The sequence below is a fragment of the Thalia democratica genome, chromosome 7, assembly GCF_965202585.1.
Source record: "Thalia democratica chromosome 7, ktThaDemo2.hap1.1, whole genome shotgun sequence".
NCBI classification, from domain to species: Eukaryota; Metazoa; Chordata; class Thaliacea; order Salpida; family Salpidae; genus Thalia; species Thalia democratica.
Genome location: NC_139171.1, coordinates 46,884,273 through 46,909,528, shown reverse-complemented (window position 1 = coordinate 46,909,528; position 25,256 = coordinate 46,884,273). Strand labels below are relative to the sequence as shown.

Below are 25,256 nucleotides of genomic sequence, written 5' to 3'. Positions count from 1 at the left end.
ATGCTGAAAATTCGCATTAATGCTTAAAAGGTTTAAAACTTCTTGATAAAAACTTTATAAGCAAATTATTAAAAGTTTAAAATGTGTGTAAATTTAGCATTAAGTATTTCAAAAACTAATTTATACGTACAACTGTAGAGGGCCCAGAAAAGTTATTTTTAATACTTTTTTTTTCTATTTTTAAGCTACCAACAAGTGTTTGTTTATCAAGCGTGTAAGCCCCCAGTGTGGACTGATATATGGCCGTCTTCAGTACCAATGGCTAGATCCGCCTAAAAGGTTTACAGTCAGTTTCAAGTTAAAATTCAAAACTTTATCTTTTACAAAGCTTATTGAAGTCTTGTATAAAAAATACTATTAATTAATAAATTTTTGCAGCCTTAAAGTATATAATTGCTTGTTATTATTACTTATATTGACAATAAGTATAAATTAAAGGTTATATGATTATTAGTATGGTAAGTTTATATTTATATAGGCCATATAAGTTTTATAGAACTAAATTTAAAAAAAATTATTAAATAGCTTTAAAACTTTCAAAACTATTTTTTAAGAAAAGTTTCAGCGAAACATAAAAAGCTCTTTTTGGAAAAAGTTAATTTAATAGGTAGATTATCACAATTTGACGTAACTAAAGCCTTTTATAAAAAACTTGCTTTGAAGTACTAACATTTAGAATCTAAAGCATTTAAAAAATAGAAATTAATAATTCAATATAAAAAGGAGGTACAAAAAAAAATTGAGCGGACAAAAAACACAAAGCAAAGGTTTATAATACAGAAATAGTTTATAGTTAGTGAATTTACTTCTTTAATTGATAACTAGGGTTTTATATAGTTATTAGAATTTAGAAAAAATGCTATTTTTCCTTTACTTAACAGCTTAAATCTGATTTAAAAAAATAAATACAACTAATTTACGTGAAATCTTTGTCATCCGTATTTTAAAATATAAATCTACATTAACTAAAGGGATGATAATTGAAAAAAAAGAAAAAAGTCGCTCAATTCAACTAATAAACAGTAATTTTAACAAACGTATAATGGATGATAGGCTATGCAAGAAATTTTGCTTGTGTTTTTGATGAGAAATCCATCGGTAGGCCTGATTGTTGCAACCATATTACCGTTGAAATTGTACACATTCACCACACTGTCTTCGCTCGCACTGATAAAGTTTAACTTTAATAAGAAAAATACAAAATATTCACTTGATTAGAAAAAATTGTATAACTCATTCAAGCAAAGGTCAGCTGCGTACATTTTTGTTGTTAAGGCACAAGACTGAAATAAAACTTTAAAAAAATCATAAGTAAAATGAAGTGTGCAGCAGCCTAAAACTTAACGAGGTAATGTATTTTTTAATAGAAAAACAAACTTACCAAGCTATAACAAAGCGATGCGAGTGGGAAACAGCAGCAATTATATTTCCTTTGTTTGACGATCTTATTTCATTGTAAGGCTGCAAGTTGCGTTTTGCATCCCAAATTTTTACTGATCCCTTACAACTGCAATTTGTACAAACATTAAAAAATACATATGAGACCATGAAAGTAACATAGAAGTTTTAATTTATATTTTCATTTTTAAAGGTAAAGTCATTATCAAAAGTGTTGAGAACCACGTTTAAAAGTAATTAAATTAAACTATTTGAGATTTAAAAAACAACTATTTGATACTTTACTTAAAAATAAACTAAACTATCATTATTTTTAAGCTCAAAGTTATAGCTCTATCAGTTAATAGTTGAAAAATGGGCATTTATACTTTTTAAGCTTTCACATTTTAATCGTAGTATTAACACACGTTGTTTATACCATATTAAAATAACTAGCAAAAAAAGCAAATTCAAATCAACAAAACTATAAAAAAGTCAAACTTACTTCGCAGTGAGTATAAAGTCATGTCCAGAATAAGTCACGTTCATTATTTCGGAATCGTGAGCAGTCAGCGTTTGAGTTGGCGACCTGAAAATTATTTTTAATAGTAGGTAACAGTTTTCTCCTTTAAAACATTGAGCAACTTACTTAGAGCAAGAATCAAAGAAATAGACGACTCCGTTGTCGCAGCCGACGGCTAACAAGTTGTTTTTGTACGAGAGGCTCGTTACTTTCTCATCGTTTCCAACACTCAACCTCTGTTTAAAAAATTAGCAGATTTGGTAAGATAGCAAAATAATAACAACACACCTAGAATCGTGTATATCAACAACATAACAAGAAAAAAAAAAGATTTCACCATCTATTGTAAGTAAATTAAGCTTTAATTTTGTACTAAATGAAATTGCTTTACATTAGTCAAATTTGTTAGTCTATAGTTGTACATACATGTTTAGGTAAATATTTAAAATAAGTATAATATCAAGTTGTTAACAGAAGTTTCTCTACTTTTAACTAAATCATTTATGCTTTAAACAGGGTTTGCCACTCGTTGTTTCAAAAAATTTTCCAGGTTTTTGAAAACACATCTTTTTTGATAGTTTATAGTAGTAAGTTATTATTTATTAAAAAAAAACTACTGTTCAAAAGATATAAATTACTTAAGTGTTACTTGAAGTACTGCAATTTATTTTATTATGCTGGAACCTGTACTAAATTCTTCTAAGATGGTTGTTCAAAAGCCATAAGATGGTAATCAACAAAACCTAAGTTGTAGGTAAAGATAACATAAAAATAAAAAACAACACTTACCTTTAGAAAATTAAAATCCTTAAATCTAAAATTAAATTTTTTAAACAATTTAAATCCTAGAGATAGATACTTAAGAATGTTTTGAATAAAAAAATATTTAACTATTTAAATTCAAATCAGAAACTTGTTATAAAAACTAAACATTGATAAGAAATAAAACTTTATAAAAAAAAGTATAAATAGTAATAAAGTTAACTCTGGAACTACATCTGGAAGGTCTCGACTTAAGGCTCACTGCAATAAAACTGACTTCTTCTTAACATACTCATCATACATACATACTATTTCTCCCATCATTATAAATACTTACATCAGTTTTATTTTCTACTGCTATTTAATTTAATTTCTTATTCCATTAATATTTTGCTTCAGTTGAATGATTTGATATTAATCATTTTTAACTAAATGAAACAGCAAGTGAAACTGCTATTTCATTAAGATATACATAGATTTTTAACTAATCTAAATAATACTTTTCGAGATTAATTTTTTTTTTCAATTTTAAGAATATTTAATTTATCTGTTGCTAAAATAGAAGAATGACAACATACAAAATGTGCATTGTTTACTTTACTATATTTTTTGTTAAAAAAAAATTGAAGAGTTTTGTGTTCACTTCATATTTTTCTGTAGAAAATTTGTAACATTTTTGTTACAAGTACAAAGTAATGTTTTTATTTCTTTCCTAATGACTTAACTCACTAACAGTATCAACAAAAAGTTAATGTTAAAACATTATCGTTTCCATAACAACAAAGTTAGCTAAAACTACGGATTTATAAGTCATAAAAACTATAATTTATAAAAAATAACAAAAACTCAAACTTAAAAAATTCCAGATTTTTCAGTTTTTTTTTTGCCTAAATTGTCAAATTTCAGGGTTTTCCAGGTAAAGTGGCAACCCTGTTTAAAACCTTTAGAAGCAAGTTAAATTTAATATACCGAATAGTATAACAATATAGCAATCAAGTTTTATACTACTAAAATTTGCAAAAAAAAACTTACACAACGATATTGTTCTTTTTTTATGTCCCACACATGCACATATCTGTTGTAAGATGCGGCGTACAAAAGCAAGTCGGACTGATTCCATTCAATGAGCATTGAGCTGGTTCCAGTATCGCAATCCACAGTGCTATCCAGCTGTTTTAATGTTTAAATTACTTATCAAATTTTTTTTTGTGATCCTCTGAAACTAAATTGTACAATTTAAAATTTCATACCATTTTAAAATAATGCTGACTGCATTTTAGTAAATATTTAAAAACTTTCATTAACAATCTTATGAAATTAGAAAAAAAACTAACGATAAACAATGCCAATTTTTTATAAAAAATCTGGATAATTTCTATAATTAAGATACATTTCGTGGAAAAAGGTTTATATTTATATCTTTTAGGAGAACTTTCTTTATACTAATTTTTTATTTATTTCAAGTTTAATTTAGAAATTATTAGTCTATCTTATATACTTTAAAGAAAAACTGCACAACATTAAGTAGTTGTTTTGTTAAAAAATACTTTCTAGTTTCCTAAACACAAAAAAGAGTACTAGTAATTTACAAAACTGTTAATAAAAAAAAATATATATATCCTGTTAATTTAAACCAAATTGAAATTTGATAAGACCTGTTTCATCAAGAATCAACATTGTTAATACAAGTTTTTAAAACCGATAATTAGGCAAAACTACTTTTATAAACAAGTATCATACTTTGTTTAGCAGACATTAAAAATGTTAGTAACACAAATTTACGAACTTTCCACGCGGTGACCAGCCTTGGAGGTGCGTCACAAAAAGTACTATCCCAAATTCGAATACTTCCATCATCTGGTGAAATTTGTTTTCGGTTTAATTAAAAACTCTATAACGTCCAAAATTTTGGTAATAAGAAATACTTATAAGATACTAAACCGTACTAACAGTTTGCTATGGAAAAAGTACACTGTAGACTCACAGCAAAATTGTTGAACAACGAAATTTAAAAATAAGCTACTTGTATATTTTAACAAATTTTTTTTTTCAATTAAAACCAACTCATTTTCAAATATATATAGCGAAAACATTAGAAGCAATACTTGATAAAATAGTTCCGCATAATTAAAAATATGAATAATTGTTATATTTCTATAGCTAGATAAAATTAGTTAGAATATTATTGTAAGTACAAATTTTGTTGCATTTTAGTACTTATGAAAAACTAAAGAAGTATTAGACCGACTTGTTGCAACCGCAAGTAGAATGTCATCAGTATGTTTGTTGATAAACAACAAATCCGTCACTACTGAACTGTTTGTTTTTGAATCAAAGTAATGATTTATAAATTCATTTTTCTTGCAATTGTATGTTCTATCCCAGATGCTGTTATAAAAAATATACTTACTGTTATTGATCTATAATAAATATAGTATTTATTTTTGGTTCCTAATACTTGCAAAAAACTAACAAGCTTCAGCTTAATGGTTAATTTATTTCCAGACGACTTCAAAGTAAAAAACATTTAAAACCTCACCTTATAACACCTTGATTATCAGCACAGACCAGACACTCATTGTCAGGATGAAACTTAATGCAAACTACTGCATTTGAAATTTTTTGCATAAACTTTTGTTCGGTTCCATTTCTTGGTAAATCTTAAAATTTGAAAAAAAATAAAGCTAATTAGTTTTAACACGTTTTATCTTATTTTCAAATTATAGTAATATGGACAATCAATTTGTTTAGTAAAAAAGGCATTAAACTAAGAAAAAAAATGTTTACAAGTGTTTTTAAAATTTATCATACATACATTAGTAAAAAAAAGTATTGATGTATCTGAATTTCAGCAGGGTATTTAATAAAAATCGATTCATCAATCAATACTGAAAATGCAAGATAATCATAGTTCATAAGTTAATCCCAAAATAAATTGCAAGATGAGACTAACCCGCTCTTGGATGAGATGCCTCAAGAACTTTTTTAAACACTTTCACGTGTTCCCTAGTTTTTTGACACCTCACTTCATGCTTTGCTATTTTGTTCTGATCAACACAATTGTCCTGCGTGGTTCAATATTGCAGTTTTTAACTTTGTTTTTTTTGAGGCTTGAATTTTAAATATTTAGGAACTGAGTGTTTTCATCTTAACTTTAAAACTTTTTACTTCCTACCTAATTTTATGTGAAAACTTAAATTTAAACACACTTAAAAACTTTTTAGGTGTGTTTTTTTCTTTACAGGCTGTTTCACGTGTTTAGCAGGATTACCACAAAAACAAACTTAAATATAACTAGAATGAAATGTATTTTTATATATAATTAAAAAAAAAATAATTTAAGTGTAAATATAAAGTAGTTGATCAGGAAACTTAAACTCTTTTATCCAAAAATTTTTAGAGTTTTTACCTAAAAGCCCTGAATGCTTTATTTAGAAAGTATAAACTTGAACAAGTTTAACTTTCTCACCGGGGTCAATATTATAACTAAATACATATAAGAGATTCTGTTTTAAAACACTAAACATTGATTTTATTTTGTTTTACTTACGTTGGTTTTGTTCAAGGTGTTAGCCTGAGAAAACTCAGCAGTGCTCCATTCGCATAACTTTGTTTGCAAATCAAGATTGTAATGATTATTTTCATTCAGCGAATTGTGTTTGCAAAAGACCGTCTATAAAAATATATTCTGCAAATCTTCAAACTTTTTTTTTTTTTTAATAAAGTTTTATAAAAACAGTTATTCAGTTATTTGTCAAAAATTTCAAGCATACTGATTTAGTGATCACACGAACATTGATAACTTATAGTAATATGTGTAGTTTAAAAAATACATTATATACTCTATTTTAAGTATGCACTTCTAAAGAAAAACATATACATCTAAGTTCATACTTTAGTTCTACTATTTAATAACAACACATTTAAACAGAACTCTTTCTTTACTATAAAAACACGTGTTTCTGTGAGTTAACAAGTTAAAACACTTCAACGGATCTCTGTAAAAAATAAACACTGTAAGGAAAGAATAGAAGCTAAAGAAGGTGTATACATGTGTTTATCAAAAACAAAAAACATAGATTATTGCAGATTAATAGTTAATAGTAGATACAATACATGATGCTATATCCGACTGTTATAAAACTATATAGTATTTGTAGTTATTAAGTCTATATTAGATAAAGTAATGTAAATACAATATAAAATGGTTGCCACTGATCAAGCAGAGATAAATTTCCTGACTTTTCCTGACTTTTTACCAAAATTTTCCTGACTTTTTTAAATCAAACTCTTAAATTAAACTTATTCTTAAATACATAATCTAACACTTGAATCTATAAAAAGCTGTTCAATATGTTAATAGAAACTTTTGCAGTTTTATAAAGGATATTTTACTAATTTATACCAGATGAAGGCATTGGAAATAAAATTAAATATTTTTGTAAATTTCTAGGAAAATTTTAGAATTTTTTTCGGACTTTAAAGGACTTTTAATTAATTTTTACCATTTGAAGGCTTTGGAAAACAAAGAATTTTGTAAATTTAAACTGACAAAATCTGACTTTTTTTTTTTAATTTTATCAAATTCCCTGACTTTTCCTGACTTTTTTTCAAAACCCCCCATTTTTTCCTGACTTTTCCTGACTTTTGTCGTTTTTTAAAAATTTTCCTGACTTTTCCTGACCGAGTGGCAACCCTGATATAAAATAACAAATCATAGTATAAAGCAACTCACATGAAATTCAAGAAATACCGATTCAAAATACTAAGCCATTGTCAAACATTCAAAAAAAAACATCCAATAATTACGTCACAATAATACACTTTTTTTAGACTAACATTAAAACAAGTCATTTATCTTGTATTGCAAACGAGATAAATTAATCTTTATGTTTGTGTAACAAAAAGAAGTAAAACAAAAAAAACCACTGAACTAATGAATTAATTGATAGTTTAAGGTAGTTCAAGCTATAGAAACTTGAGATAATATATATTTACAAAATATTTATAATGGTTAAATCTGAATTATAACAACAGTTAGATACAACTTAAATTAACAAATTTAAATTTTAAAAACAAAGCACAAAAACTAAAATTGTTATTAAACATTCAAAGCCCTGACGAATAATTAAGTTACAGCCCTGTACATAAAACACCACAACTAAAACTGCATATACATTATACATTACATATTAAGTAAGATATTAATTATTGCTTTAGAAAAGAGCAGTCGAGTGTTAAAATTCAAAAGATCTTGTACATATATTTAAATATATAATAAATTACGAATTTTTGCTTAACATGAATTTAAAAACGAAAAAACATAAAACAAAGAGGTGGTTATGTACAAAGTATAAACCTGCAGTAAAAAAGAAGAAAAGAATAGAAGCTAAAGAAGAAAACCTGTATTCCATCAAAGATAAACTGTGCTTTTTTACCTACTACGCCCAATAGATTGGCGAGGGGATTTTTTACTGAAATTTTATACTTAGCACATAACCACCTTGTTGTTTTATGTTTTACATTCATATTAAGTACAAATTCGTAATTTACTTTATCTTTAAATATCTGTATAAGATCATTTTAATTTTAACACCCGACTGCTCTTTTTTAAAGCAATAATTAATTATCTTACTTGATATGTGATGTATATTGTATATGCAGTTTAAGTTGTGGTGTTTTATGTACGGGGCTGTTACTTAGTTATTGGTCAGGGCTTTGAGTGCTTAATAACAATTTTAGTTTTTGTGGTTTGTTTTTAAAATTTAAATTTGTTTTTTTAAGTTCTATGTAAATTAGGTAATAATTCAGATTTAACCATTATAAACATTTTAAAAATATATATTATCTCAAGTTTCTACAGCTTTAATTACCTTAAACTATCAATTAATTTATTAATTCAGTTTTTTTTTGTTTTACTTCTTTTTATTAACAATAGATTATTTGTTATGTCTTTTTAAATAATTAAAAACAAAAATTAAATTAAAGTGCCTTACTACTTTTTTCCAAACATAAAGATTAGTTTATCTCGTTTGCAATGCAAAATAAATGACTTGTTTTAATGTTAATGTATAAAGAGCGTAATATTGTGACGTAATTATTGGATGTTTTTTTTTGAATGTTTGACAATGGCTTAGTATTTTGAATCGGTATTTCTTGAATTTCATGTGAGTTGCTTTATACTATGATTTGTTATTTTATTTTGTATTTTTTTTTTACTTTATCTAATTTAGACTTAATAAATACAAATACTATATAATTTTATAACAGTCGGATATAGCATTATGTATTGTATCTACTATTAACCATTAACCTGCGATAATCTACGATTTTTTTTGATAAACACATACATATAGCTACTTTAGCTTCTCTACTTTCCTTACATTGTTTATTTTTTACAGAGCTCAGTTGAAGAAGTTAACGTTGAACAAGTTAACACACAGAAACATGTGTTAGTGTAATAAAGAAAAAGTTCTGTTTAAATTTGCTATTATTATATATTCCAGTGAGCTTGTTTCGTTAGGATGTTTAGCAAACGCTTAATTTTATATTTTAAATAGTTCTAATATTTAATGATTATTCAGTAAAATTTTATAAATTGCTTAACTACTATTCAATTCTGTTTATGTTATAAAAAAAAACAACAATAAAGTTGTTTTAAATTCAATTTAAAAATTTAAAATTTTTTAATCCTTTATACTCTTTAATTCTTAAAATCTCTCTTCTCTTGAATAAATTTGTTAAAAACTTAGTAAAAGCTTTAAATACAAAATAAAATAAATCTTATAGCTTTTAATTCTTTAAGATTACCTAGTAAGTTTATATAGTAAAAGACAAACGAAAAATTTTACAGCACTGGTAAGAAAATTAACTTTTTACACGACTTTATCATACACCAACCATTCTGTTAGGAGGCGTTACCCAGCTGTTTGAAGAGTTGACATTTACAAAATTTTCCTCCGTAATAGCGTTGTAGTGGTTTCCGGCGATGGCGCGATACTTTTCACAGAGAGGCGTCAACATCGGATTGCCGTTTTCTTCGCACTTTTTCACGACGTTGCAAAATATAACGCCCGCCAAGTTGGCGATGTAGTAGTGCGGATCTCTCAACAGAACGATTATTGTGTCCCAAATGTCTGCTGCCACACTGTTGCTAACTGAAGAGTAATTGGTAATAAGAAGTATGTAAGCCATGATTTTGTTAGAATTGAAACTTATTTGTACAACAATTAGTTTTAGTAGTTGTAGTATGTACTTTTAAACATGTTTAATGTTCTACTCATTTATTGTCAGAAGTTGAAATACCATGAAACCTTGTTTCAAAACACATTTAAGTGAAATTATTTAATACAGAAACAATCATAAAAACTGAAACAGGACAGAATAAAAAAGGTTTAGTCAGTTATTAAAAAGAGAAATGAAAACAGTAACCTGCAGAGCCGTTGTTGAGAGAAATTCGGCGAGTTCTCATGTTCTGCATCGGTATCCTGTTGTCCCTGCTGCCGCTGCTGCCAACGCGAAGTTCGCTGTAGCTCGGCGAGTTCGACAGTGGCGGAGGCGTTGACATCAAAGGGAACGGGCGGTTGTAGTTGGCAGAGAACGACAGGTTGTTTATGTTCTGCTTCTTTTCTCTGATCTCTTTTTCTGAGGAAAGATAAATAATTTACAACAAGTTAACGACCTAAAAATATTCAAGGTAAGTTAAAAAAAATTTAAAACTCATTATGGTTAAAAAATAGCTGAACTAATAGATTAGAAAAAAAACTATTTCGGCAAATTAATCTCATTTTTTAGTAAAAGACAAATATTTTATAATAATTTTTCAACTGAAAGACAATTAAATAAAAATAGAAGACAGATAACGGCATGAAACAGTTAGACTGATGTATTTTACAAAAAAAAAAACCAACTCAGCAAATCGGCTCCGAGGTAGGAAACGGCGTGGTCGACCATCTTCTCGTCCATCCACGTGACGAAGGTCTGCAGCGCGCAAACGATCTGCGCCCTCACCATCGAGTTGCACTCCTTCCTGCTCATGCCGACGAGCCTGGTGCCGATGCTCGTGTTCACCGTCGTGTTCTGCGCCACCAGCTCGATGTCGAACGCTATGAACTCGCCCAGCGCGAACACCGCGGCCGCTCGAACCTGACGTAACACAACTATTAGTAGTTTCGGTTGTTCAATTGTAAATGTTTTCGGAGCACTTCAAATTGCAACGAATTAGAATTTTTTTTCACATGATTTTTATTGGTGCTTTATATAATAAAGGGATCGCTTCAAAAACTTTGTTTATTTTTCAACATCAAAAACTAAACTTACTTAGGTTCCTTGCGAAATACTATTCAAACTTAAATTTACTTACATTGAAACAGATCAATCTGTTATATTTTTTATAAGGTTAGCATCATTGCGTGATTAAACACTACTAGTTAAAAAGAACTTATGTGATCTCTTTTCAATTTCCAACAAGCCTAAGGCCAGCCTGTCTTGGTAGTAACCTTAATTTTGTTTAAAAATTATACTATTGAACTACCATGGTTGAAAAAAATAACTTTTCAATGTCTGTACTTTACCTGTGGATTGTTATTTTCAAGAAGCTCGAACAGCCAGTCATGTGCGTTATGAAGCATTCCAGACTCTTTTGCGTCGTCAAAATTCTCAAACAAACGACCTGTGACAAAAAAATGTTGAACAAATAACCTTCAATACATCATTTTTTCTGAAAAAACTTTTTATACTTAAGAATATTTAGTAAGACAATAAACAAGAAGGAAAAAATAAATAAACTGTTAAACTGCTAAATAGATAACTTCGATCACAAACAAAACACTAAAAAAAATTGAATTAAATTATTAAAAAACTGGTAGACTTACTTCTATAAATATTTTATTTGATATTTGGTGTCACTGAAATAGTAAATAAACTAAACTGGGTTTCAATTATTAAAAAAAAACTAAAACAAACTACCCTTGTGTATTAACAATTTCCTATAATTTTATTTCTCACAAATGCAAGGTTAAACGAGTCGCACTTGTATAAACTAGTACGTACAAACAAATTTCAAAGCCAATAGAGTCTCAAGTTTAAAACGTCTCAAAAGTCAGCTTTAACAAAACAACGAACCCAAACAAATGACGACCCAGTACTCGAGCTGCGGCAGGTTGGCCGTGCAAGGCTGGAACTCGTCGGGCTTCATCAGTTGCTCCAACAAGCAGCTGACTATGCCGGTGGGTATCTGCTGCACCGCCTTGCCGTCGCGGTGGATCTGGGCGAGCACGAAGGCGCACATGGACCTCGTGTACGGCGTCATCTGCCCGCTGTCGTGGTGATCGCGCATGGCGTTGATGAAGTACAGGTAGCCTTTCTCCTTCGCCAGGTCGTTCCTGCACAGCTGTGAGGTTGCGTGGATGTAAGTTGATGAAGTGAACAAAAACAAAGTAAAGTAGCGATCAAAGTTTCGTTAGATTAATATGCAGTTTTATTTTCGAATTGATTATTAAGTAAAAAATCATATTTAAAAATTAGAAAGTATTCACCAACCTTATCAACGGAAAGTATTTTGGTCCATATAAATATGAGCATCGGTCGCAAGTCTTTGCAGTTCGATTGCAGCAGCTTGAGAACGTATGGAAATATTCCGACGCTCAAAGCCAAGTTGACCGCCCACGATCCCATGTCCAGAAAACAGCCGAGAAGGTCCAACGCTTGCAGCCGATGCACTTGGCTCAGCAGCACCTTGAGACACACTTTAAATCAGTATTTGCTTTTGATTTTAAAAAACAAAGGTTACTCAGGCTTCTTTTAATCAAACATAATTTCTAGCAAATCTAATATAAAGTTGACCAACAAGCACAGTAAAACATGCTTGTTTGATGTTAACTAGTAACAAATAATTTTAAGGATCACTTTAATTGCTCAAGTGTTTTTAAAGATTTAATATATGTTTACCTTAAAATAAATTACTACCAAATAAACTAAATATTTTTTCAAGTATTCAATTTTGTTTTGTTAGAATTAAAGTTTGTAATCAATTAAAATAAAACTTCAAACACTCTCAAAGATTTTTAAATGTTTTTAGTTTAATTTTTAATATGAGGAATTACTTATAGTAGTTTAATAAAACATAAAACTACTTGTAAAACTATTGGAAGCTGCTCAGGGGGGTTTCTGTAGGGCTTATTTAGTGAAAGCCAGGATTGAAATGCAGTAAGTTGTTGCGAGAAAAAATCACTGTTCTGTAAAATTGTTCACGTAAAAAATCTTTATAAGATAATAACTAAAATAAATGAATCAAATTATATTATGATTTAGTTCACATCTACCATACGAATTATTTGTATATCTGTTTTAAAGCTTATTTTTCAAACGACTTTTAGTAAAAAAAAAACACAACACTAATTAGAATTCTGTTATAACTAAATATACAATGTAAATTATTAAAAAAAAAATTAAATTAATAAAAGTACTTATTTTTAAAACAAGAATTAAAGGAATGAAAATAAATGTTGTAACATAATTTATACAGCTACAAACAAAATATTAAAACGTTTTTGTAAAAAAGTTGATTGCTAAAATTATAAAACACTAAATAATTCTAAAAACGTTTGTTAGTTTTTTGTTCATCATTAAAACAAAAAAAAAACAAATAAAACTAAATCTTGGCATCACTAAATGTTAGATACGCTTCCGTGCGATTTTATAACTAGTGGTTTAGAAATGTATAAAAAACTTAAATACAATTATAAGGTAAACAAAAAAATGCTAACCTTGTAATAATACGAAGGGTTATTGAGCATCTCTGGCAGTTGTGATAGGCAATTGTCTACAGCATTGTCCCAAGCATCCCACATATGGTGCCTAATTAAATTAGTATAATAAATTTATTCATCAATGTTAAAACTATTGCTGTAATTTTTATACTATTATATGGATATCAATTTATTTAGTTTATCATATAAAAAACAGTGGTAAGGTTTTGTGTTTCTAATTTTATTAGTTTAAACATAAACAGCAACGGCCATAGTTTAAAGAGTAGTGAACATCTATAAAGTAAAAAAATAAGTCAAACGTTTAACTTAAATGGGGGGTGTAACAATTAATATCTTTAAAGTATAAAATAAAAAAAACAATGAAGAAAGATAGAATAAAATTACAATAAAAAAAAAAACTTGACGATAAGTTTATACAGCGGAAAAAGTTTATTTATTTATTTAACTTAAAGAGAAAATTTATTTTGCTTCCGTTATTGGAAAATAATTAGCAACAATTTATTTGGCTTAATAATAAATTAATAAACTTAAAATCATTTTCTTATCATTTTTACGTTAGTATAAGTTTTGTGCTAAACATTGCTTACTTAAAAACGAGAAATATAAACCTGGCGCACATTAAAAGTATATGTTTATAGAATAAATATCAAAAACTGTTGAGCTTTGAGTTGTAGTTCACTATAAATATCAACTATCTAAACCTGTATGTTGGTGGAAACTTTGGTTGGGAAATGGGATTGCACTTGTACGACCTCATTACTCTTTCGGCAAGCAGATAGTTACGAAACAAACTAGCAACCATTAAGTCTTGACGAAACAGTTTGTGGAAAAGCTCTAAAATTTAAACAGTTAGTTATTAAAAAATAAAACACACTTGTCACTAATTGTTAACGTAAATTTTACAGAATTTACATAAATTCGTTACTTTTGATTTAACATATATTCTAAAATATCAATAAAAATGTAATTATTTTTAAAAACAAATTAGAATTTAAAGTAACTGATTAAACTACTTCAAACTATTGGGTAATGCTACTTAACAGTACAAAGCAAAAACTACATACCTCTTGGCAGAACGTTCCATGCAATAGTGTCAGTAACAGCAGTAAAAATCCAGTTCAATTCTCCTAAAGGCGTGCGACGATCTGACAGCTTACCTGGGATTCTGTAAAATGTTTATTTCTATTTTTTTTGAAGCTTTGAAAAAAAAAAGCAATCGTTCGAAAGACAGCTTACAACTTGAACACACTTTTCAATTTGCTCCAGGGTGACGGAGTTGTTCAGGTACGATTGTTTCTGGAGGAGGAACCAGCGGAGGGCGGTTTTGATGGGCGTGGTGAGGCAAGAGGTGAACAGGTCGGCGGGAAGCTCCGGGTTCATGGGAAGAAGCTGCTTGCTGCTGCACGCCGCCAGCAGAATGGCTTCCTTCACGCCGGTCAGGTGCTTCGTCGGCAGTCTGTTGACCTGTTGTTTTCGGACGTGGGAAAACAAGGTTGAAATAAAAGTAATTTCAGAAATGTTTTTGAACTTTCAAGTGTAGCAAAGTGTTATGTATTCTTTTTAGATAAGTTTGTCACAAACTAATTAAAACCGTTTTAGAAAGAGTTTGTTAAAAAATTTTTGCGCCAGTGCTAAATGATTTTTTAAAGTGAGTATTTATTTCAAAAATTGTGATTCTGTATCAAGTATATATGTATGGTTTTCAAATAAGTTACATCTTATATGTAAAAAATATACTTTTAGAAAAGTTGATATTTTTTACATCTTATATGTAAAAAATATACTTTTAGAAAAGTTGATATTTTTAAAACCAAGCTTTTTTATTTACAACACTGGTAGTTTACTTGTTTACTGTAAAGATTTGGTAAGAATACTACGAATAATGAAATAAGTATAGCTTTAAGTAAACAAAAAGTTAAAAATAGTTTTTTATTGATAACTAGATACGATTTATATAAAGTTCTCAAATCAGTCCAGGACACAGTCAATTTTTTATTTGTGATTTTTCTTCTGCATTAATTAGAAAAAATCAAACGATAGATTGTAAAATCTGCAAAATTGAATAAGCTTTTTAAATATGCAACAAATTTGTAGATTTTTCAAACTATTGTTTGATCTTTTTTAATTATTGACAACTAGAAATAGATAACTGCTAAAAGTTCTAAGTTGTAGGTTTAAACATCTTTAGTATGACTAAAAATTGAAAACTTAGTAAAACATTTTTTTAAAATAAATTTAGTGCGCATAATAGGGTTTTTATGTATTGCAAGAAATTAAAACAAAAGCGTACTTCTTAACTAATACTAGCATTCAATATTCAAGATTTAAAAAGCTTTTAATAATTAGTAAAATTTAGAAAAACTAATTACAATATTAAATTTATAATCTTGGAAACAACATTTACAATTTATTTTTAATTCTTGTAGATTTTTTTTAATTAAAGTAAATTTTTGCTACTTACTTTCATTTCATTATATCTTTGTTCTGCGAATTGTTGATAAGATTTCACAATTTGACCTGAACACGAGCAATCAAACACGTAAATGGCAGGATGGCCCACCCAGCTCTGAAGGTCGTATAGCGACAGAGGAATGTATTGAGTGTAGTCCTAAACATTTATCAATTTTAAAAGCTGAAACAAAATATTTCAAAAACGTAAAAATATTTTAAATATAAATAAATACATTTTTTGTGCATTAAATTTATTAACAACAAAGCAACATGTATGATAAGTATGAGATAAGGTAAACAAATTACAATCATACTTGGTAATAAACTTATGCGACAGACCTCGTTAAAAACCCATATTTCGCCGTTCTCGGTCGGTTTGGGCACTCCGTGACCGTTGTAATGGACGAGAACTCTTTCTTCCTTGGCGCTGCGCCTCAAGTTCATGCAAACTCTTTTCACCTCATCCGTTGTCGGGTCCAACGAGCTTCTGTAGCGCGCCTTAAATGATACTGAAGTGTAATAGGTGGACACAAAGTCAAGTTTTCATTAAAGTCTAGAACAGGGTTTCCCAAAGTGGGCCAAGTGGCCCTCTTGTGGGCCATGAGGAGCAAAGGGGGGGGGGACATGAGGTCATAATTTGAAACTTACACTAGATATTTTGGACTTGATGATGAAGAGCAAAAAAAAATCTTAGTTGTTTTCAATGGTAGTTTTTTGAGTAGGCCATAGCTTTTTAATTTTCTGTTTAGAGGGCCTTTTGAAACAAGTTTGGGAAATCCTGGTCTAGAAGCTTCCTTTGTTAAATAAGCAGTTTGGCATTTTACTTTTATATAAAATAACATTTGGAGCAAAATATATAAATAGATTAAATATTTTATTCACCAAATAACAAAACAATTAGTTTGAGTTGATTAAACTCTTTGAAGACTTTTCAACAAAACTAAAAAAGAAAGTAAATATTTTGAACACACTAAAAAACTGTCTTTTATATTTTTTATACAGTATTTAAAAAAAGTTTGATTATGAACAGCTTTAATAAAAAAAACTGTTTAAACTAAAATATTTTTTTAAATGTCGCTATTGAAAACTGCGAATGTTTTCTTAACACTAGAAAAATCCATTTATTTAAAAAATAATTTAAATCTATGACAAACGCATATATTTCAAGTTTTTGAAAAAACACATTTATTAAATTTTTCAAAAAACTATTAAGTTATATAGTAAAGGCTGTTTAGCAGCCGCCGTACGATTTAAAACTACAAAGTTGTCCATTGTTTTGCTATTAGTAATATTATAATTAAAAGAAAATAACAGTATTTTTGATTTTTTATTATTAACATTAACAATACTTTTGTTTTTATAATTAGTGTATAAATTCACCATAAAACCAAATATAAAATTTAAAGCTTTAAAGTAAAGCAACATACTCTTGGTTGCCAGCGTTTATATTGAGCTTCAAGTTTTGAAGAAATTTCATCGGAAACTTTTGTTGAGTCTTGATGAGCATGTGGATCTAATGTGAGCATTTTTATCAAGTAACTTCAAACATGAATAGTTTAATCGAAGTGAAAAATTAATAGAAAATTGAAATATAAAAAAATAACGTTATCTTTAATATAAAACAATAAAAACAATAATTATTTGATGATTGCTTTCATTCAAAAATGTTTAATTTAAATAGGTTAATACCTCAAAATGTGTTGTATTTCAGTTAATATACTTTTTATTATTATTTTAGGGCGTAATATTTTCAAGTACATATGATGTGTTTTTTTTACTTACTTATATTTATTTTTTAATTTGTTTATAAACAATTTTTTGTAAACAACAAAACCTAGTTTTTATTTTTTTAAATGTTAAAAACTTTTTAGAACAGCTTAAAAATAATATGCTTTCTCAGTTATAAAAACTGTTTTATAAATTTATATCTATTTAATTAAAATTGAAATATATTATAAAACTTAAGTATACATCTGTTTCAAATTCGATAACATTTCTAGATTTTAATTTCAATTTCTCAAATTAGTCTTTATGTTTAAAAAGGAAACTAAAAGACTATTTTTGGGATTTTAAACAACGCTACACCAATAAAGGTTTTATTAATTAACAATGAAACATCTAAAACAAATTAAAATTTATTTTATCATTAAGAAATACATAATTTAATGTAGATTGCAATTTTTATTTTTTTTAAGTAAAACCTAGTATACAAGAATTATTAAACAAGCCAATACAAATTTATTATTAAGTTAAGACAAAAAACAAACCAATCCAACATTCTTTCCTAGCACAAGGAGACGTTTTAAGTACGTCAGGTGGATCAACATTTATATTGATGCACATAAAAAGGGCTACACTAACGGTTTTCATCTAAAAAATGCAATTAAATTTACTCATCGAGTTTACTTGAACAACAAAAATTAATATCTAGTTTTATTAGTACCACAAAAAAATGTGTTTTCTAAATCATAAATATAAGTAAGTATGAAGTTCTTATGAGTTTTTAATGTTCTACATAAACTATAAGCTTTCATAATACAAAACTTTAGAAGCAAGTAAGTAAAAAAGCTAACCCTGTCTTTGGGCCGCCATGCGGGAGAGTTATCTTCTGTATCAAGAATGTCTGTTTGATGATAGCGGGACTGGTAAGCTAAAGACTCGTTGATCAGCTCATTGAACAAAATATCATCTTCTTGTTCAGCTTCCATATTCAAGTTAAAAGGATAAAAACTAATGTGATAAACAATACTAAACCTAAAACAGGAGCATCACAAATTTAGGTAAAAAATTCATCAATCATATATATTTTAAATACAAATTTTTTTCAAATACATTTAGTACTTTTCAAGCTAAAGTTATAAATAACCTAAAACAAAAAGAAGTAAACAAAATTCACAATTCTTTAAAAAGCACTATTATTAGTGAAAACTACATTCAATTTACAAACAAAATAATCTTTAGTTTTCATTTTGTCTTTTATTCTAAAATTAATCTAAATACAAATTAGGCACAAACGTAGCATTTAAAAACTAATTACTACAGCCTGTTATCATAACAAAAAAAGTATAACAATAATAAATCATAAGACAAATCAATAATAGCAAATATTGACTATAATTAACTTGGTGTAAATATTTGCAAAAACATATGATAATAGATTAAGGAAAATAAACAATTTACTTTACTTAATCTAATCAAAGTATAAAATCTCAGATTTTTCTTAAACAAAATTTTTTCTGATGTTAAAAAAAAGAACTAAAATACACAAATTTAACTAATTTAACTAATTCAAAGACTATTTAGTAATTGTTCATTTTAAATGTTATTAATCTATATTAGTTTTAAGAGGTAAAATATAATTCTTCGTTCTAATTGTAATGAAACTAAAAGTAAATTAGATTAATAGTGTTCGTATATGTTTATTTATATTGTTTAAGAATATTGTCGAAAAAAGTCTCTAATAAATCTACTTCTTTTTCTAATGAACAATCATCTTGATTTGATTTACGAGCATTAGAAAGTACTTTTCGAATATCTTTAACAAATTCCTTTTGTTCACAATACTTACCTTCTTTTAATTTAGTTTTTATTCTAAATAAGTCCATTGGTTCATTAACATTTTGTCCATTATCTGAATTATCTAAAATATTTGCTAGTCTTTTTAAACGGTGTGAATTATTGTGGTTGTATAACTCACTGAGTATGAATTCAAGATCCTCTTTTAAACTATTTTTTTTGTCAGAAAAACTTGCACACGATTTCATTTTTATTGCTTTTATCATTTTATCAGTAAACCCAGGTATTTTATCAAGTGGCACATAATCATTTTCAAATTTTAACCCCGGAAAAACTTTTTCAGAGTAAACCTCTTGCTTTTTCTTTATTAAAGACTCAACAATTCTTTTATTTTTTTCCCTTAATACCATTAGTTCTGAGTAAGGAATCTGAGGGTTTAATGAACAACCCACTTGACTAGATGCATGATAGTCCTTGAGGTATTCTTTATATGCACCTTGACAAAGTTTAATATTAGTAAACTGTTGTTTTTTAAAGAACCCTGTAGCATTTGAATCAGCACAAGTAAGTAAATGATAAATTCCCTTAGACGAGTGATAATCTTTGAGCTTATTCATTAGAGCAGAGCCATACCCCTGTACTTGATTTTCCGTCAAAACTACAAGAAAAACTATTTCTGTAAAACCTTGCGTTGGAAACATTCTAAAACAAATACCACCAACTACCTCTTTGTTAACCACTAGAAGCAAATTTTTGTGGTTAGAATCAAAAACATTTTTTGTAATGTATTCTTCTGGCATTTTAGGTAATTGTAGATAAACAATATTTCTAAATTTCAGAAGTTTTTCTGATTCCTCTATAGGTAATCCTTTGCAATATGAAATGATAGTAAACATAGGACTAAAATTTACAGAGTTACAATTCGAAAACTTATCCAACCCATTCATCATTCTTTTAAGTTTACAGCTGTGTGTTTCAAAAGAATTGTTTTCGTTTATAATGGAAAAACTTCTTTTTATTGCCTTTTTTTGTTCAAATAATCTTAACTCTTTGATGACTTTGTTTGAAGATTTCAACGCTTCAGTAAAACTAAGTGATTTTCTTTTACCAACAGCATACAGCCCAGTAACTAAAGGATACATGTGAGGAGCAAAACTATCTGTAGCATCAATATCAGTTATGGATGAAGTGGCTGAACTTATAGTGTTTTCTAGATTTTCCAAGTAAAATGATAATTCATTTTTTAAATTCTGTAAGTCATTATTCTTGTAATCTTCAGAAAATAAAAGATCACTTTTAAACATTAAAGTTTCTTTTAGTTTTTCAATAATTAAACTAATTAAATCTTTACCAAATACATCTATGAGTAAATAACTATTAAAACTTTGCAAAAAACTTGGTACTGAACAATATGCCATCCATCTATTTAATAGGTATAACTCTTTTTCATTTGTATTGTCCAAATAATTTTCCAAATCAACAGAATTCATAAAGTTTAAAATTGTTTTAGTAAATTCATAACCTAACTCTACTTTTGATTTTGGTAGTTGACAATACTTCAAAACGTAATAGTTGATTAAAATTTCTCTAATACATTTACCTGTTGAAAAATAACTACCAAAGTCTTGAGTGCAACTTAAAATGTTCTTTTTTTTCTCAATACAAAATATAAGTTTTTTGAGAAGGTTCTGATAAAAGTTTATTTTTGATAATGAGGCTGTACTATGTAATGCTTCTTTAAGTTTGTCACAGTCAAGAGCCATTACAAAAGCAATATCAATGTGATTTTGGCTACTACCTTCATACTGTAACATATGATCACTTAATGCATGACCACATGTGCACATTAAATCTAAAGAACTGAGATCGAATTCAACAATTGCTAAAAGATTTTGTAAAACTGTTTCATTATTTGCAACCCAACAAGAACAATTACAATCTGTATACTTACATTTTGAATACTGACTAATCTTATGAACTTTTTTTCCAAGTCTAGCCTTGAAATTATCTTTACAAGTAATAGTTTTTATTTTTTGGTCAATATCTTCAATTATACTTTGAATTTCAATGTTGGCAGCCATAGAGTAACTTTTTTTACTAATTTCTGTATAGAAACTATTTAAAATTGACACAAAAATTTTTGAAAATAAAATTTATTTACATCTAATTGTTTTAAAACAAATTTAATACTTTTTTTAATAGAATTAAATTAAATAAAATAAAAACTATAATTTTTCTATTACATGTGTATAAATATTAGTTACATGTACTGTGCATAAGTCAAGGTAATTGTTGAAATATCAAAACAAGATCAAAGAATTTTATAAACTAAAAAAAATGTTCAAAAAGTTACTAATTAAATGTAAAAAAGTTAAAACTTTATTTTAACAAACTGTGGTAATTAAGTTGACAACTAACGTTAGAGAGGACATAATAGATATTTTGCAAGCATAACATTTGCATTTAATTAGATTAAGTAAAGACTTGGTAAATTTTTGCTTAAAGTAGAAAAAGTCAAACAGTAACTGAATAAACTTTAAAAAATTATGAGTTTTGTTGCTTACTAATATTAATAAACTAAAGTGTGTAAAAAATTATTTACAATTTAAGATAATTAGACTTGAGTATAATAAAAAAAATAAAAACCAATTGTACTTTTAAAACATTGTAATTTCATAAATAAAACTAAATATAACTTTTATAAAGAGCAAAACATATTATTAAGATGTAGCAACTTATCCTAAAAATTTTATAAAATAAAATTACTTTGTAAGTTAAGGGCACAGGTGGAAGGGAAAATAACTTTTTTTTACAACTTGATTAAAATTTTGTAAAGTTTCAACAAAGCTATAAGTTGTTAAATTGCTTTTATAATTTTTTTAAATTTAAACTAGTTTTCAATATATTGCTGGTTAAAGTTGGAGTGTAAAATAGGTTACTTGTGACAGAAATAAATAAAATGGTAAATTTAAAACCAAACATAAAACATGTCTTCTTTTACACTTATAACATAAATACCTTAAACTTTTGGTAAACTTTTCCAATATTCAAAAAAACTCTAAAAATTAAAAAAAAAATGATATATAACAACAAAAATAAATGTTTTGATTTTAAATTTAATAAAATTGTTTAGAAAACTTTAAAATTCTTTATGAAAGATCTTAAAGATTAGTTATTGCAAAGAACATTTCTTGAAATTTTGAGATATTTATCTCAAATAATTAAAAAAAAGATACATTTTTAGTGATTTTTATTTACTCATCTATTCAGTTTTATCCTACAGTAAGAAATCAAACTGTATTCTCAAACTTTAACCACATATATCCTAAAATTAGGTTTAATATTGAAAAGCTGTAAAAAACAACTTACAGCTTAGTCAAAACTTAACAAAATAAGATCAAATTATAAAAAAAAAAGATTTACTTGTGTTATTGATCTCAAAAATAAATAATTTCAATTAGAATTTTACCAAACAGCTGATTATACTAGGGGTGAGTAAGGTACTGCTAGCGGGTCAGATCTGGCCCTACAACAGAAATCTCTAGTCCATGAAGTACTTATTAGCTTGAAAAAAGTTTGTGAAAGTCACAAAAAGTTAGTGATGTACCGGACCCAGACTTTTTTTTTAAATCAGAATCCGGCCGGGTCTGGATATCAGACAAAAATGGCAATATCCGACCGGACCCGGATAGTGAGTCCGGTACATCACTAGTATAAACTAGCCTGAGTCAGAATGAGGTTTTTAAAAACTGAAAAAAAGAACTTTAATCTAATAATAAGTAGAACAGCTAGCCACAAGGTTTACAAATTTAGGTGTTATTTACAATTAAAAATCTGAAATCAAGTTCTTGAACAAAATACACTAGAAAATTACAAAATATTGAAAACTGGATCAGATCAAACTCATTCAAAATCTAAAAAAAAACTAGCCTGAGTTTTTATAAAAAAACTAAACTAGCCTGAGGCAGTCCAAGATTTTCTAAAATTCCCAAAAATTTTCAAACTAGCAGGGTTGCCACTGTTTAAGTCAATAAAACTAGCTAGAGTGAGTATAAACAAGCCTGAGTCAGAATGAGGTTTTTAAAAACTGAAAAAATAACTTTAATCTAATAATCAGTAGAACAGCTAGCAAAGGTTGACAATTTGGTAGTAAAGTTGTGGACTGATTGTGGTACACTTAACTTATTAGTACTACCCATAATAATAAAATCCTACCTTATTTAATTAATATCTAACAAATACTAAATTCTATCTGAGACTACTTTCTATAATCAGACACAACAGTTTTGAGTGATGAATCTTTTATATAAAACACAACAAGAAATACTTGCATATACAAAATTATTAATTATTTTGGTAACACTTTAAAAACTAAAAGCTTTGCAAGTCTATATCAAAAGACTTAAAACTATAAACTATAAATTAAATAAAACTTTTAGTAAACAAGAAACTGTAAAATTTTTAAAAAACTAGTAAACTATAAAACTGGCTTAAATATTTAAACAATTAAACACCAGTTGAAATATTCACTTTAAAAACAAAACACTACTTACAATAAGCATTTACAAAAAAGTTCAAGATATTTTGTTGCTTCAAGCTGCACACCAAACTAACTAACTGCTTACAGATAAACTGCCTGTCATGTTCTGATGTTTTGTTGCATCAGTATTTAGTTTGAAAAATTTCGTCATATGATTCTCATTGGCTCGTACATTCAACCGTATTAACTCTAAATATTCTCTGAGCTCAACTTTAAACAATAAATAATGCAAGTACTCATTCCAAAGGTTTCAATTTTACAACATATGTAAAGAGTTGCATTTCTGAAATGTTTCTTTCATAGTTTAAATGTAAACAAATGTAAATTAGTCAGGTGTACAAAATGAGCCAATCACGGTAGGTGTTTAATTTTAACTGACGAAAATGACTCTTATTAATTTACACAGGGTTTGTTTTCGAAAAAACTACTTTTCAGTATGCTCTTTTTTACTAACTAGATCCGGGTCCGGACGGATCTCTGTTAGGAACCAGCCGGACCCGGACTTTTTTTTCAAATTAGAATCCGGCCGGATCCGGATATCAGACAAAAATGGCAATATCCGGCCGGACCCGGATAGTGAGTCCGGTACATCACTACAAAAAATTGAGATTTTTAACATCAAATACTTTGAAATATGCCCTAAATTATTCTTTTAGTTTATATTAGTTGCCAGTTAAATTATTACTAAATTAAGTTCTAGTTTAGAAAATTTTGTTTTAGTTGTTATAATAAAACTTTTAAAATTATTTTTCTGCTAAGACAACTTTTCAACAAGTTTAGCCTAATTTTAATCGGTTGTTAATTTTGGTAAATCTATCCCACCCAAGAGAAATGTTTTCCACCTTTAGATTGTTCTAAATACAATTCATAAGTTAACAAAAATGCATGAGTCTAGAATGCTTAAATAATTTTATGTGAAATTATACTTAAAGAAGTAGTGTCTATTAAATAGAGAGTTTAAAGTAGCAGTTTAATACCTGTTTATTCTTTTTGCAAATTTTCTTCTCTTATATATAGCAGCATCCCTGTAAAGATTATTTTGAAGCTAATAACATTTATTATTTCTCACAAGTTTAAAATATATCAAGAATAGTTCTTCTTATAATTGATATAAACTTTTTAATAACCTATAAAGTATATGAAGTGTAATTTAACTATTTGTACTAACTATTTATAAAACTATTTAAGTAATAAGCTCAATTGATAGTCTTTCGAAAGTAAATACAATTTACTGTTATAACAATAATTATCAAATCCTATTGTGTAATGTTCAAAAAGTATTAAAACTTTAATTTGATCGTTTATATGTTAACTTAAG

At 27.5% G+C, this 25,256-nt stretch overlaps 2 protein-coding genes across 2 annotated transcripts; both read right to left on the bottom strand.

Annotated features, from left to right (window-relative positions):
- Positions 1–2: 2 nt before the first annotated feature.
- Positions 3–18,632, bottom strand: LOC145840297 (regulatory-associated protein of mTOR-like). Its single transcript, XM_082947499.1, has 27 exons — positions 18,456–18,632; positions 18,150–18,252; positions 17,310–17,395; positions 16,222–16,380; positions 15,893–16,039; positions 14,681–14,895; positions 14,496–14,596; positions 14,133–14,265; positions 13,429–13,519; positions 12,796–12,897; positions 12,203–12,397; positions 11,786–12,053; positions 11,236–11,333; positions 10,573–10,807; positions 10,094–10,306; positions 9,563–9,819; positions 6,213–6,335; positions 5,616–5,727; positions 5,202–5,322; positions 4,911–5,050; positions 4,449–4,519; positions 3,695–3,832; positions 2,027–2,136; positions 1,883–1,966; positions 1,382–1,507; positions 1,038–1,167; positions 3–272 (listed from the first exon to the last, which is right to left on the bottom strand). The coding sequence occupies exons 1-27, from the start codon at positions 18,588–18,590 to the stop codon at positions 207–209; spliced, it is 3,759 nt and encodes a 1,252-aa protein (XP_082803625.1). The 5' UTR covers positions 18,591–18,632; the 3' UTR covers positions 3–206.
- A 630-nt stretch (positions 18,633–19,262) lies between these two features.
- On the bottom strand, positions 19,263–25,036 carry LOC145840507 (histone acetyltransferase KAT2B-like). The gene is made up of 2 exons (XM_082947791.1): positions 24,916–25,036; positions 19,263–21,502 (listed from the first exon to the last, which is right to left on the bottom strand). The coding sequence occupies exon 2, from the start codon at positions 21,477–21,479 to the stop codon at positions 19,302–19,304; it is 2,178 nt and encodes a 725-aa protein (XP_082803917.1). The 5' UTR covers positions 21,480–21,502; positions 24,916–25,036; the 3' UTR covers positions 19,263–19,301.
- Positions 25,037–25,256: the final 220 nt, after the last annotated feature.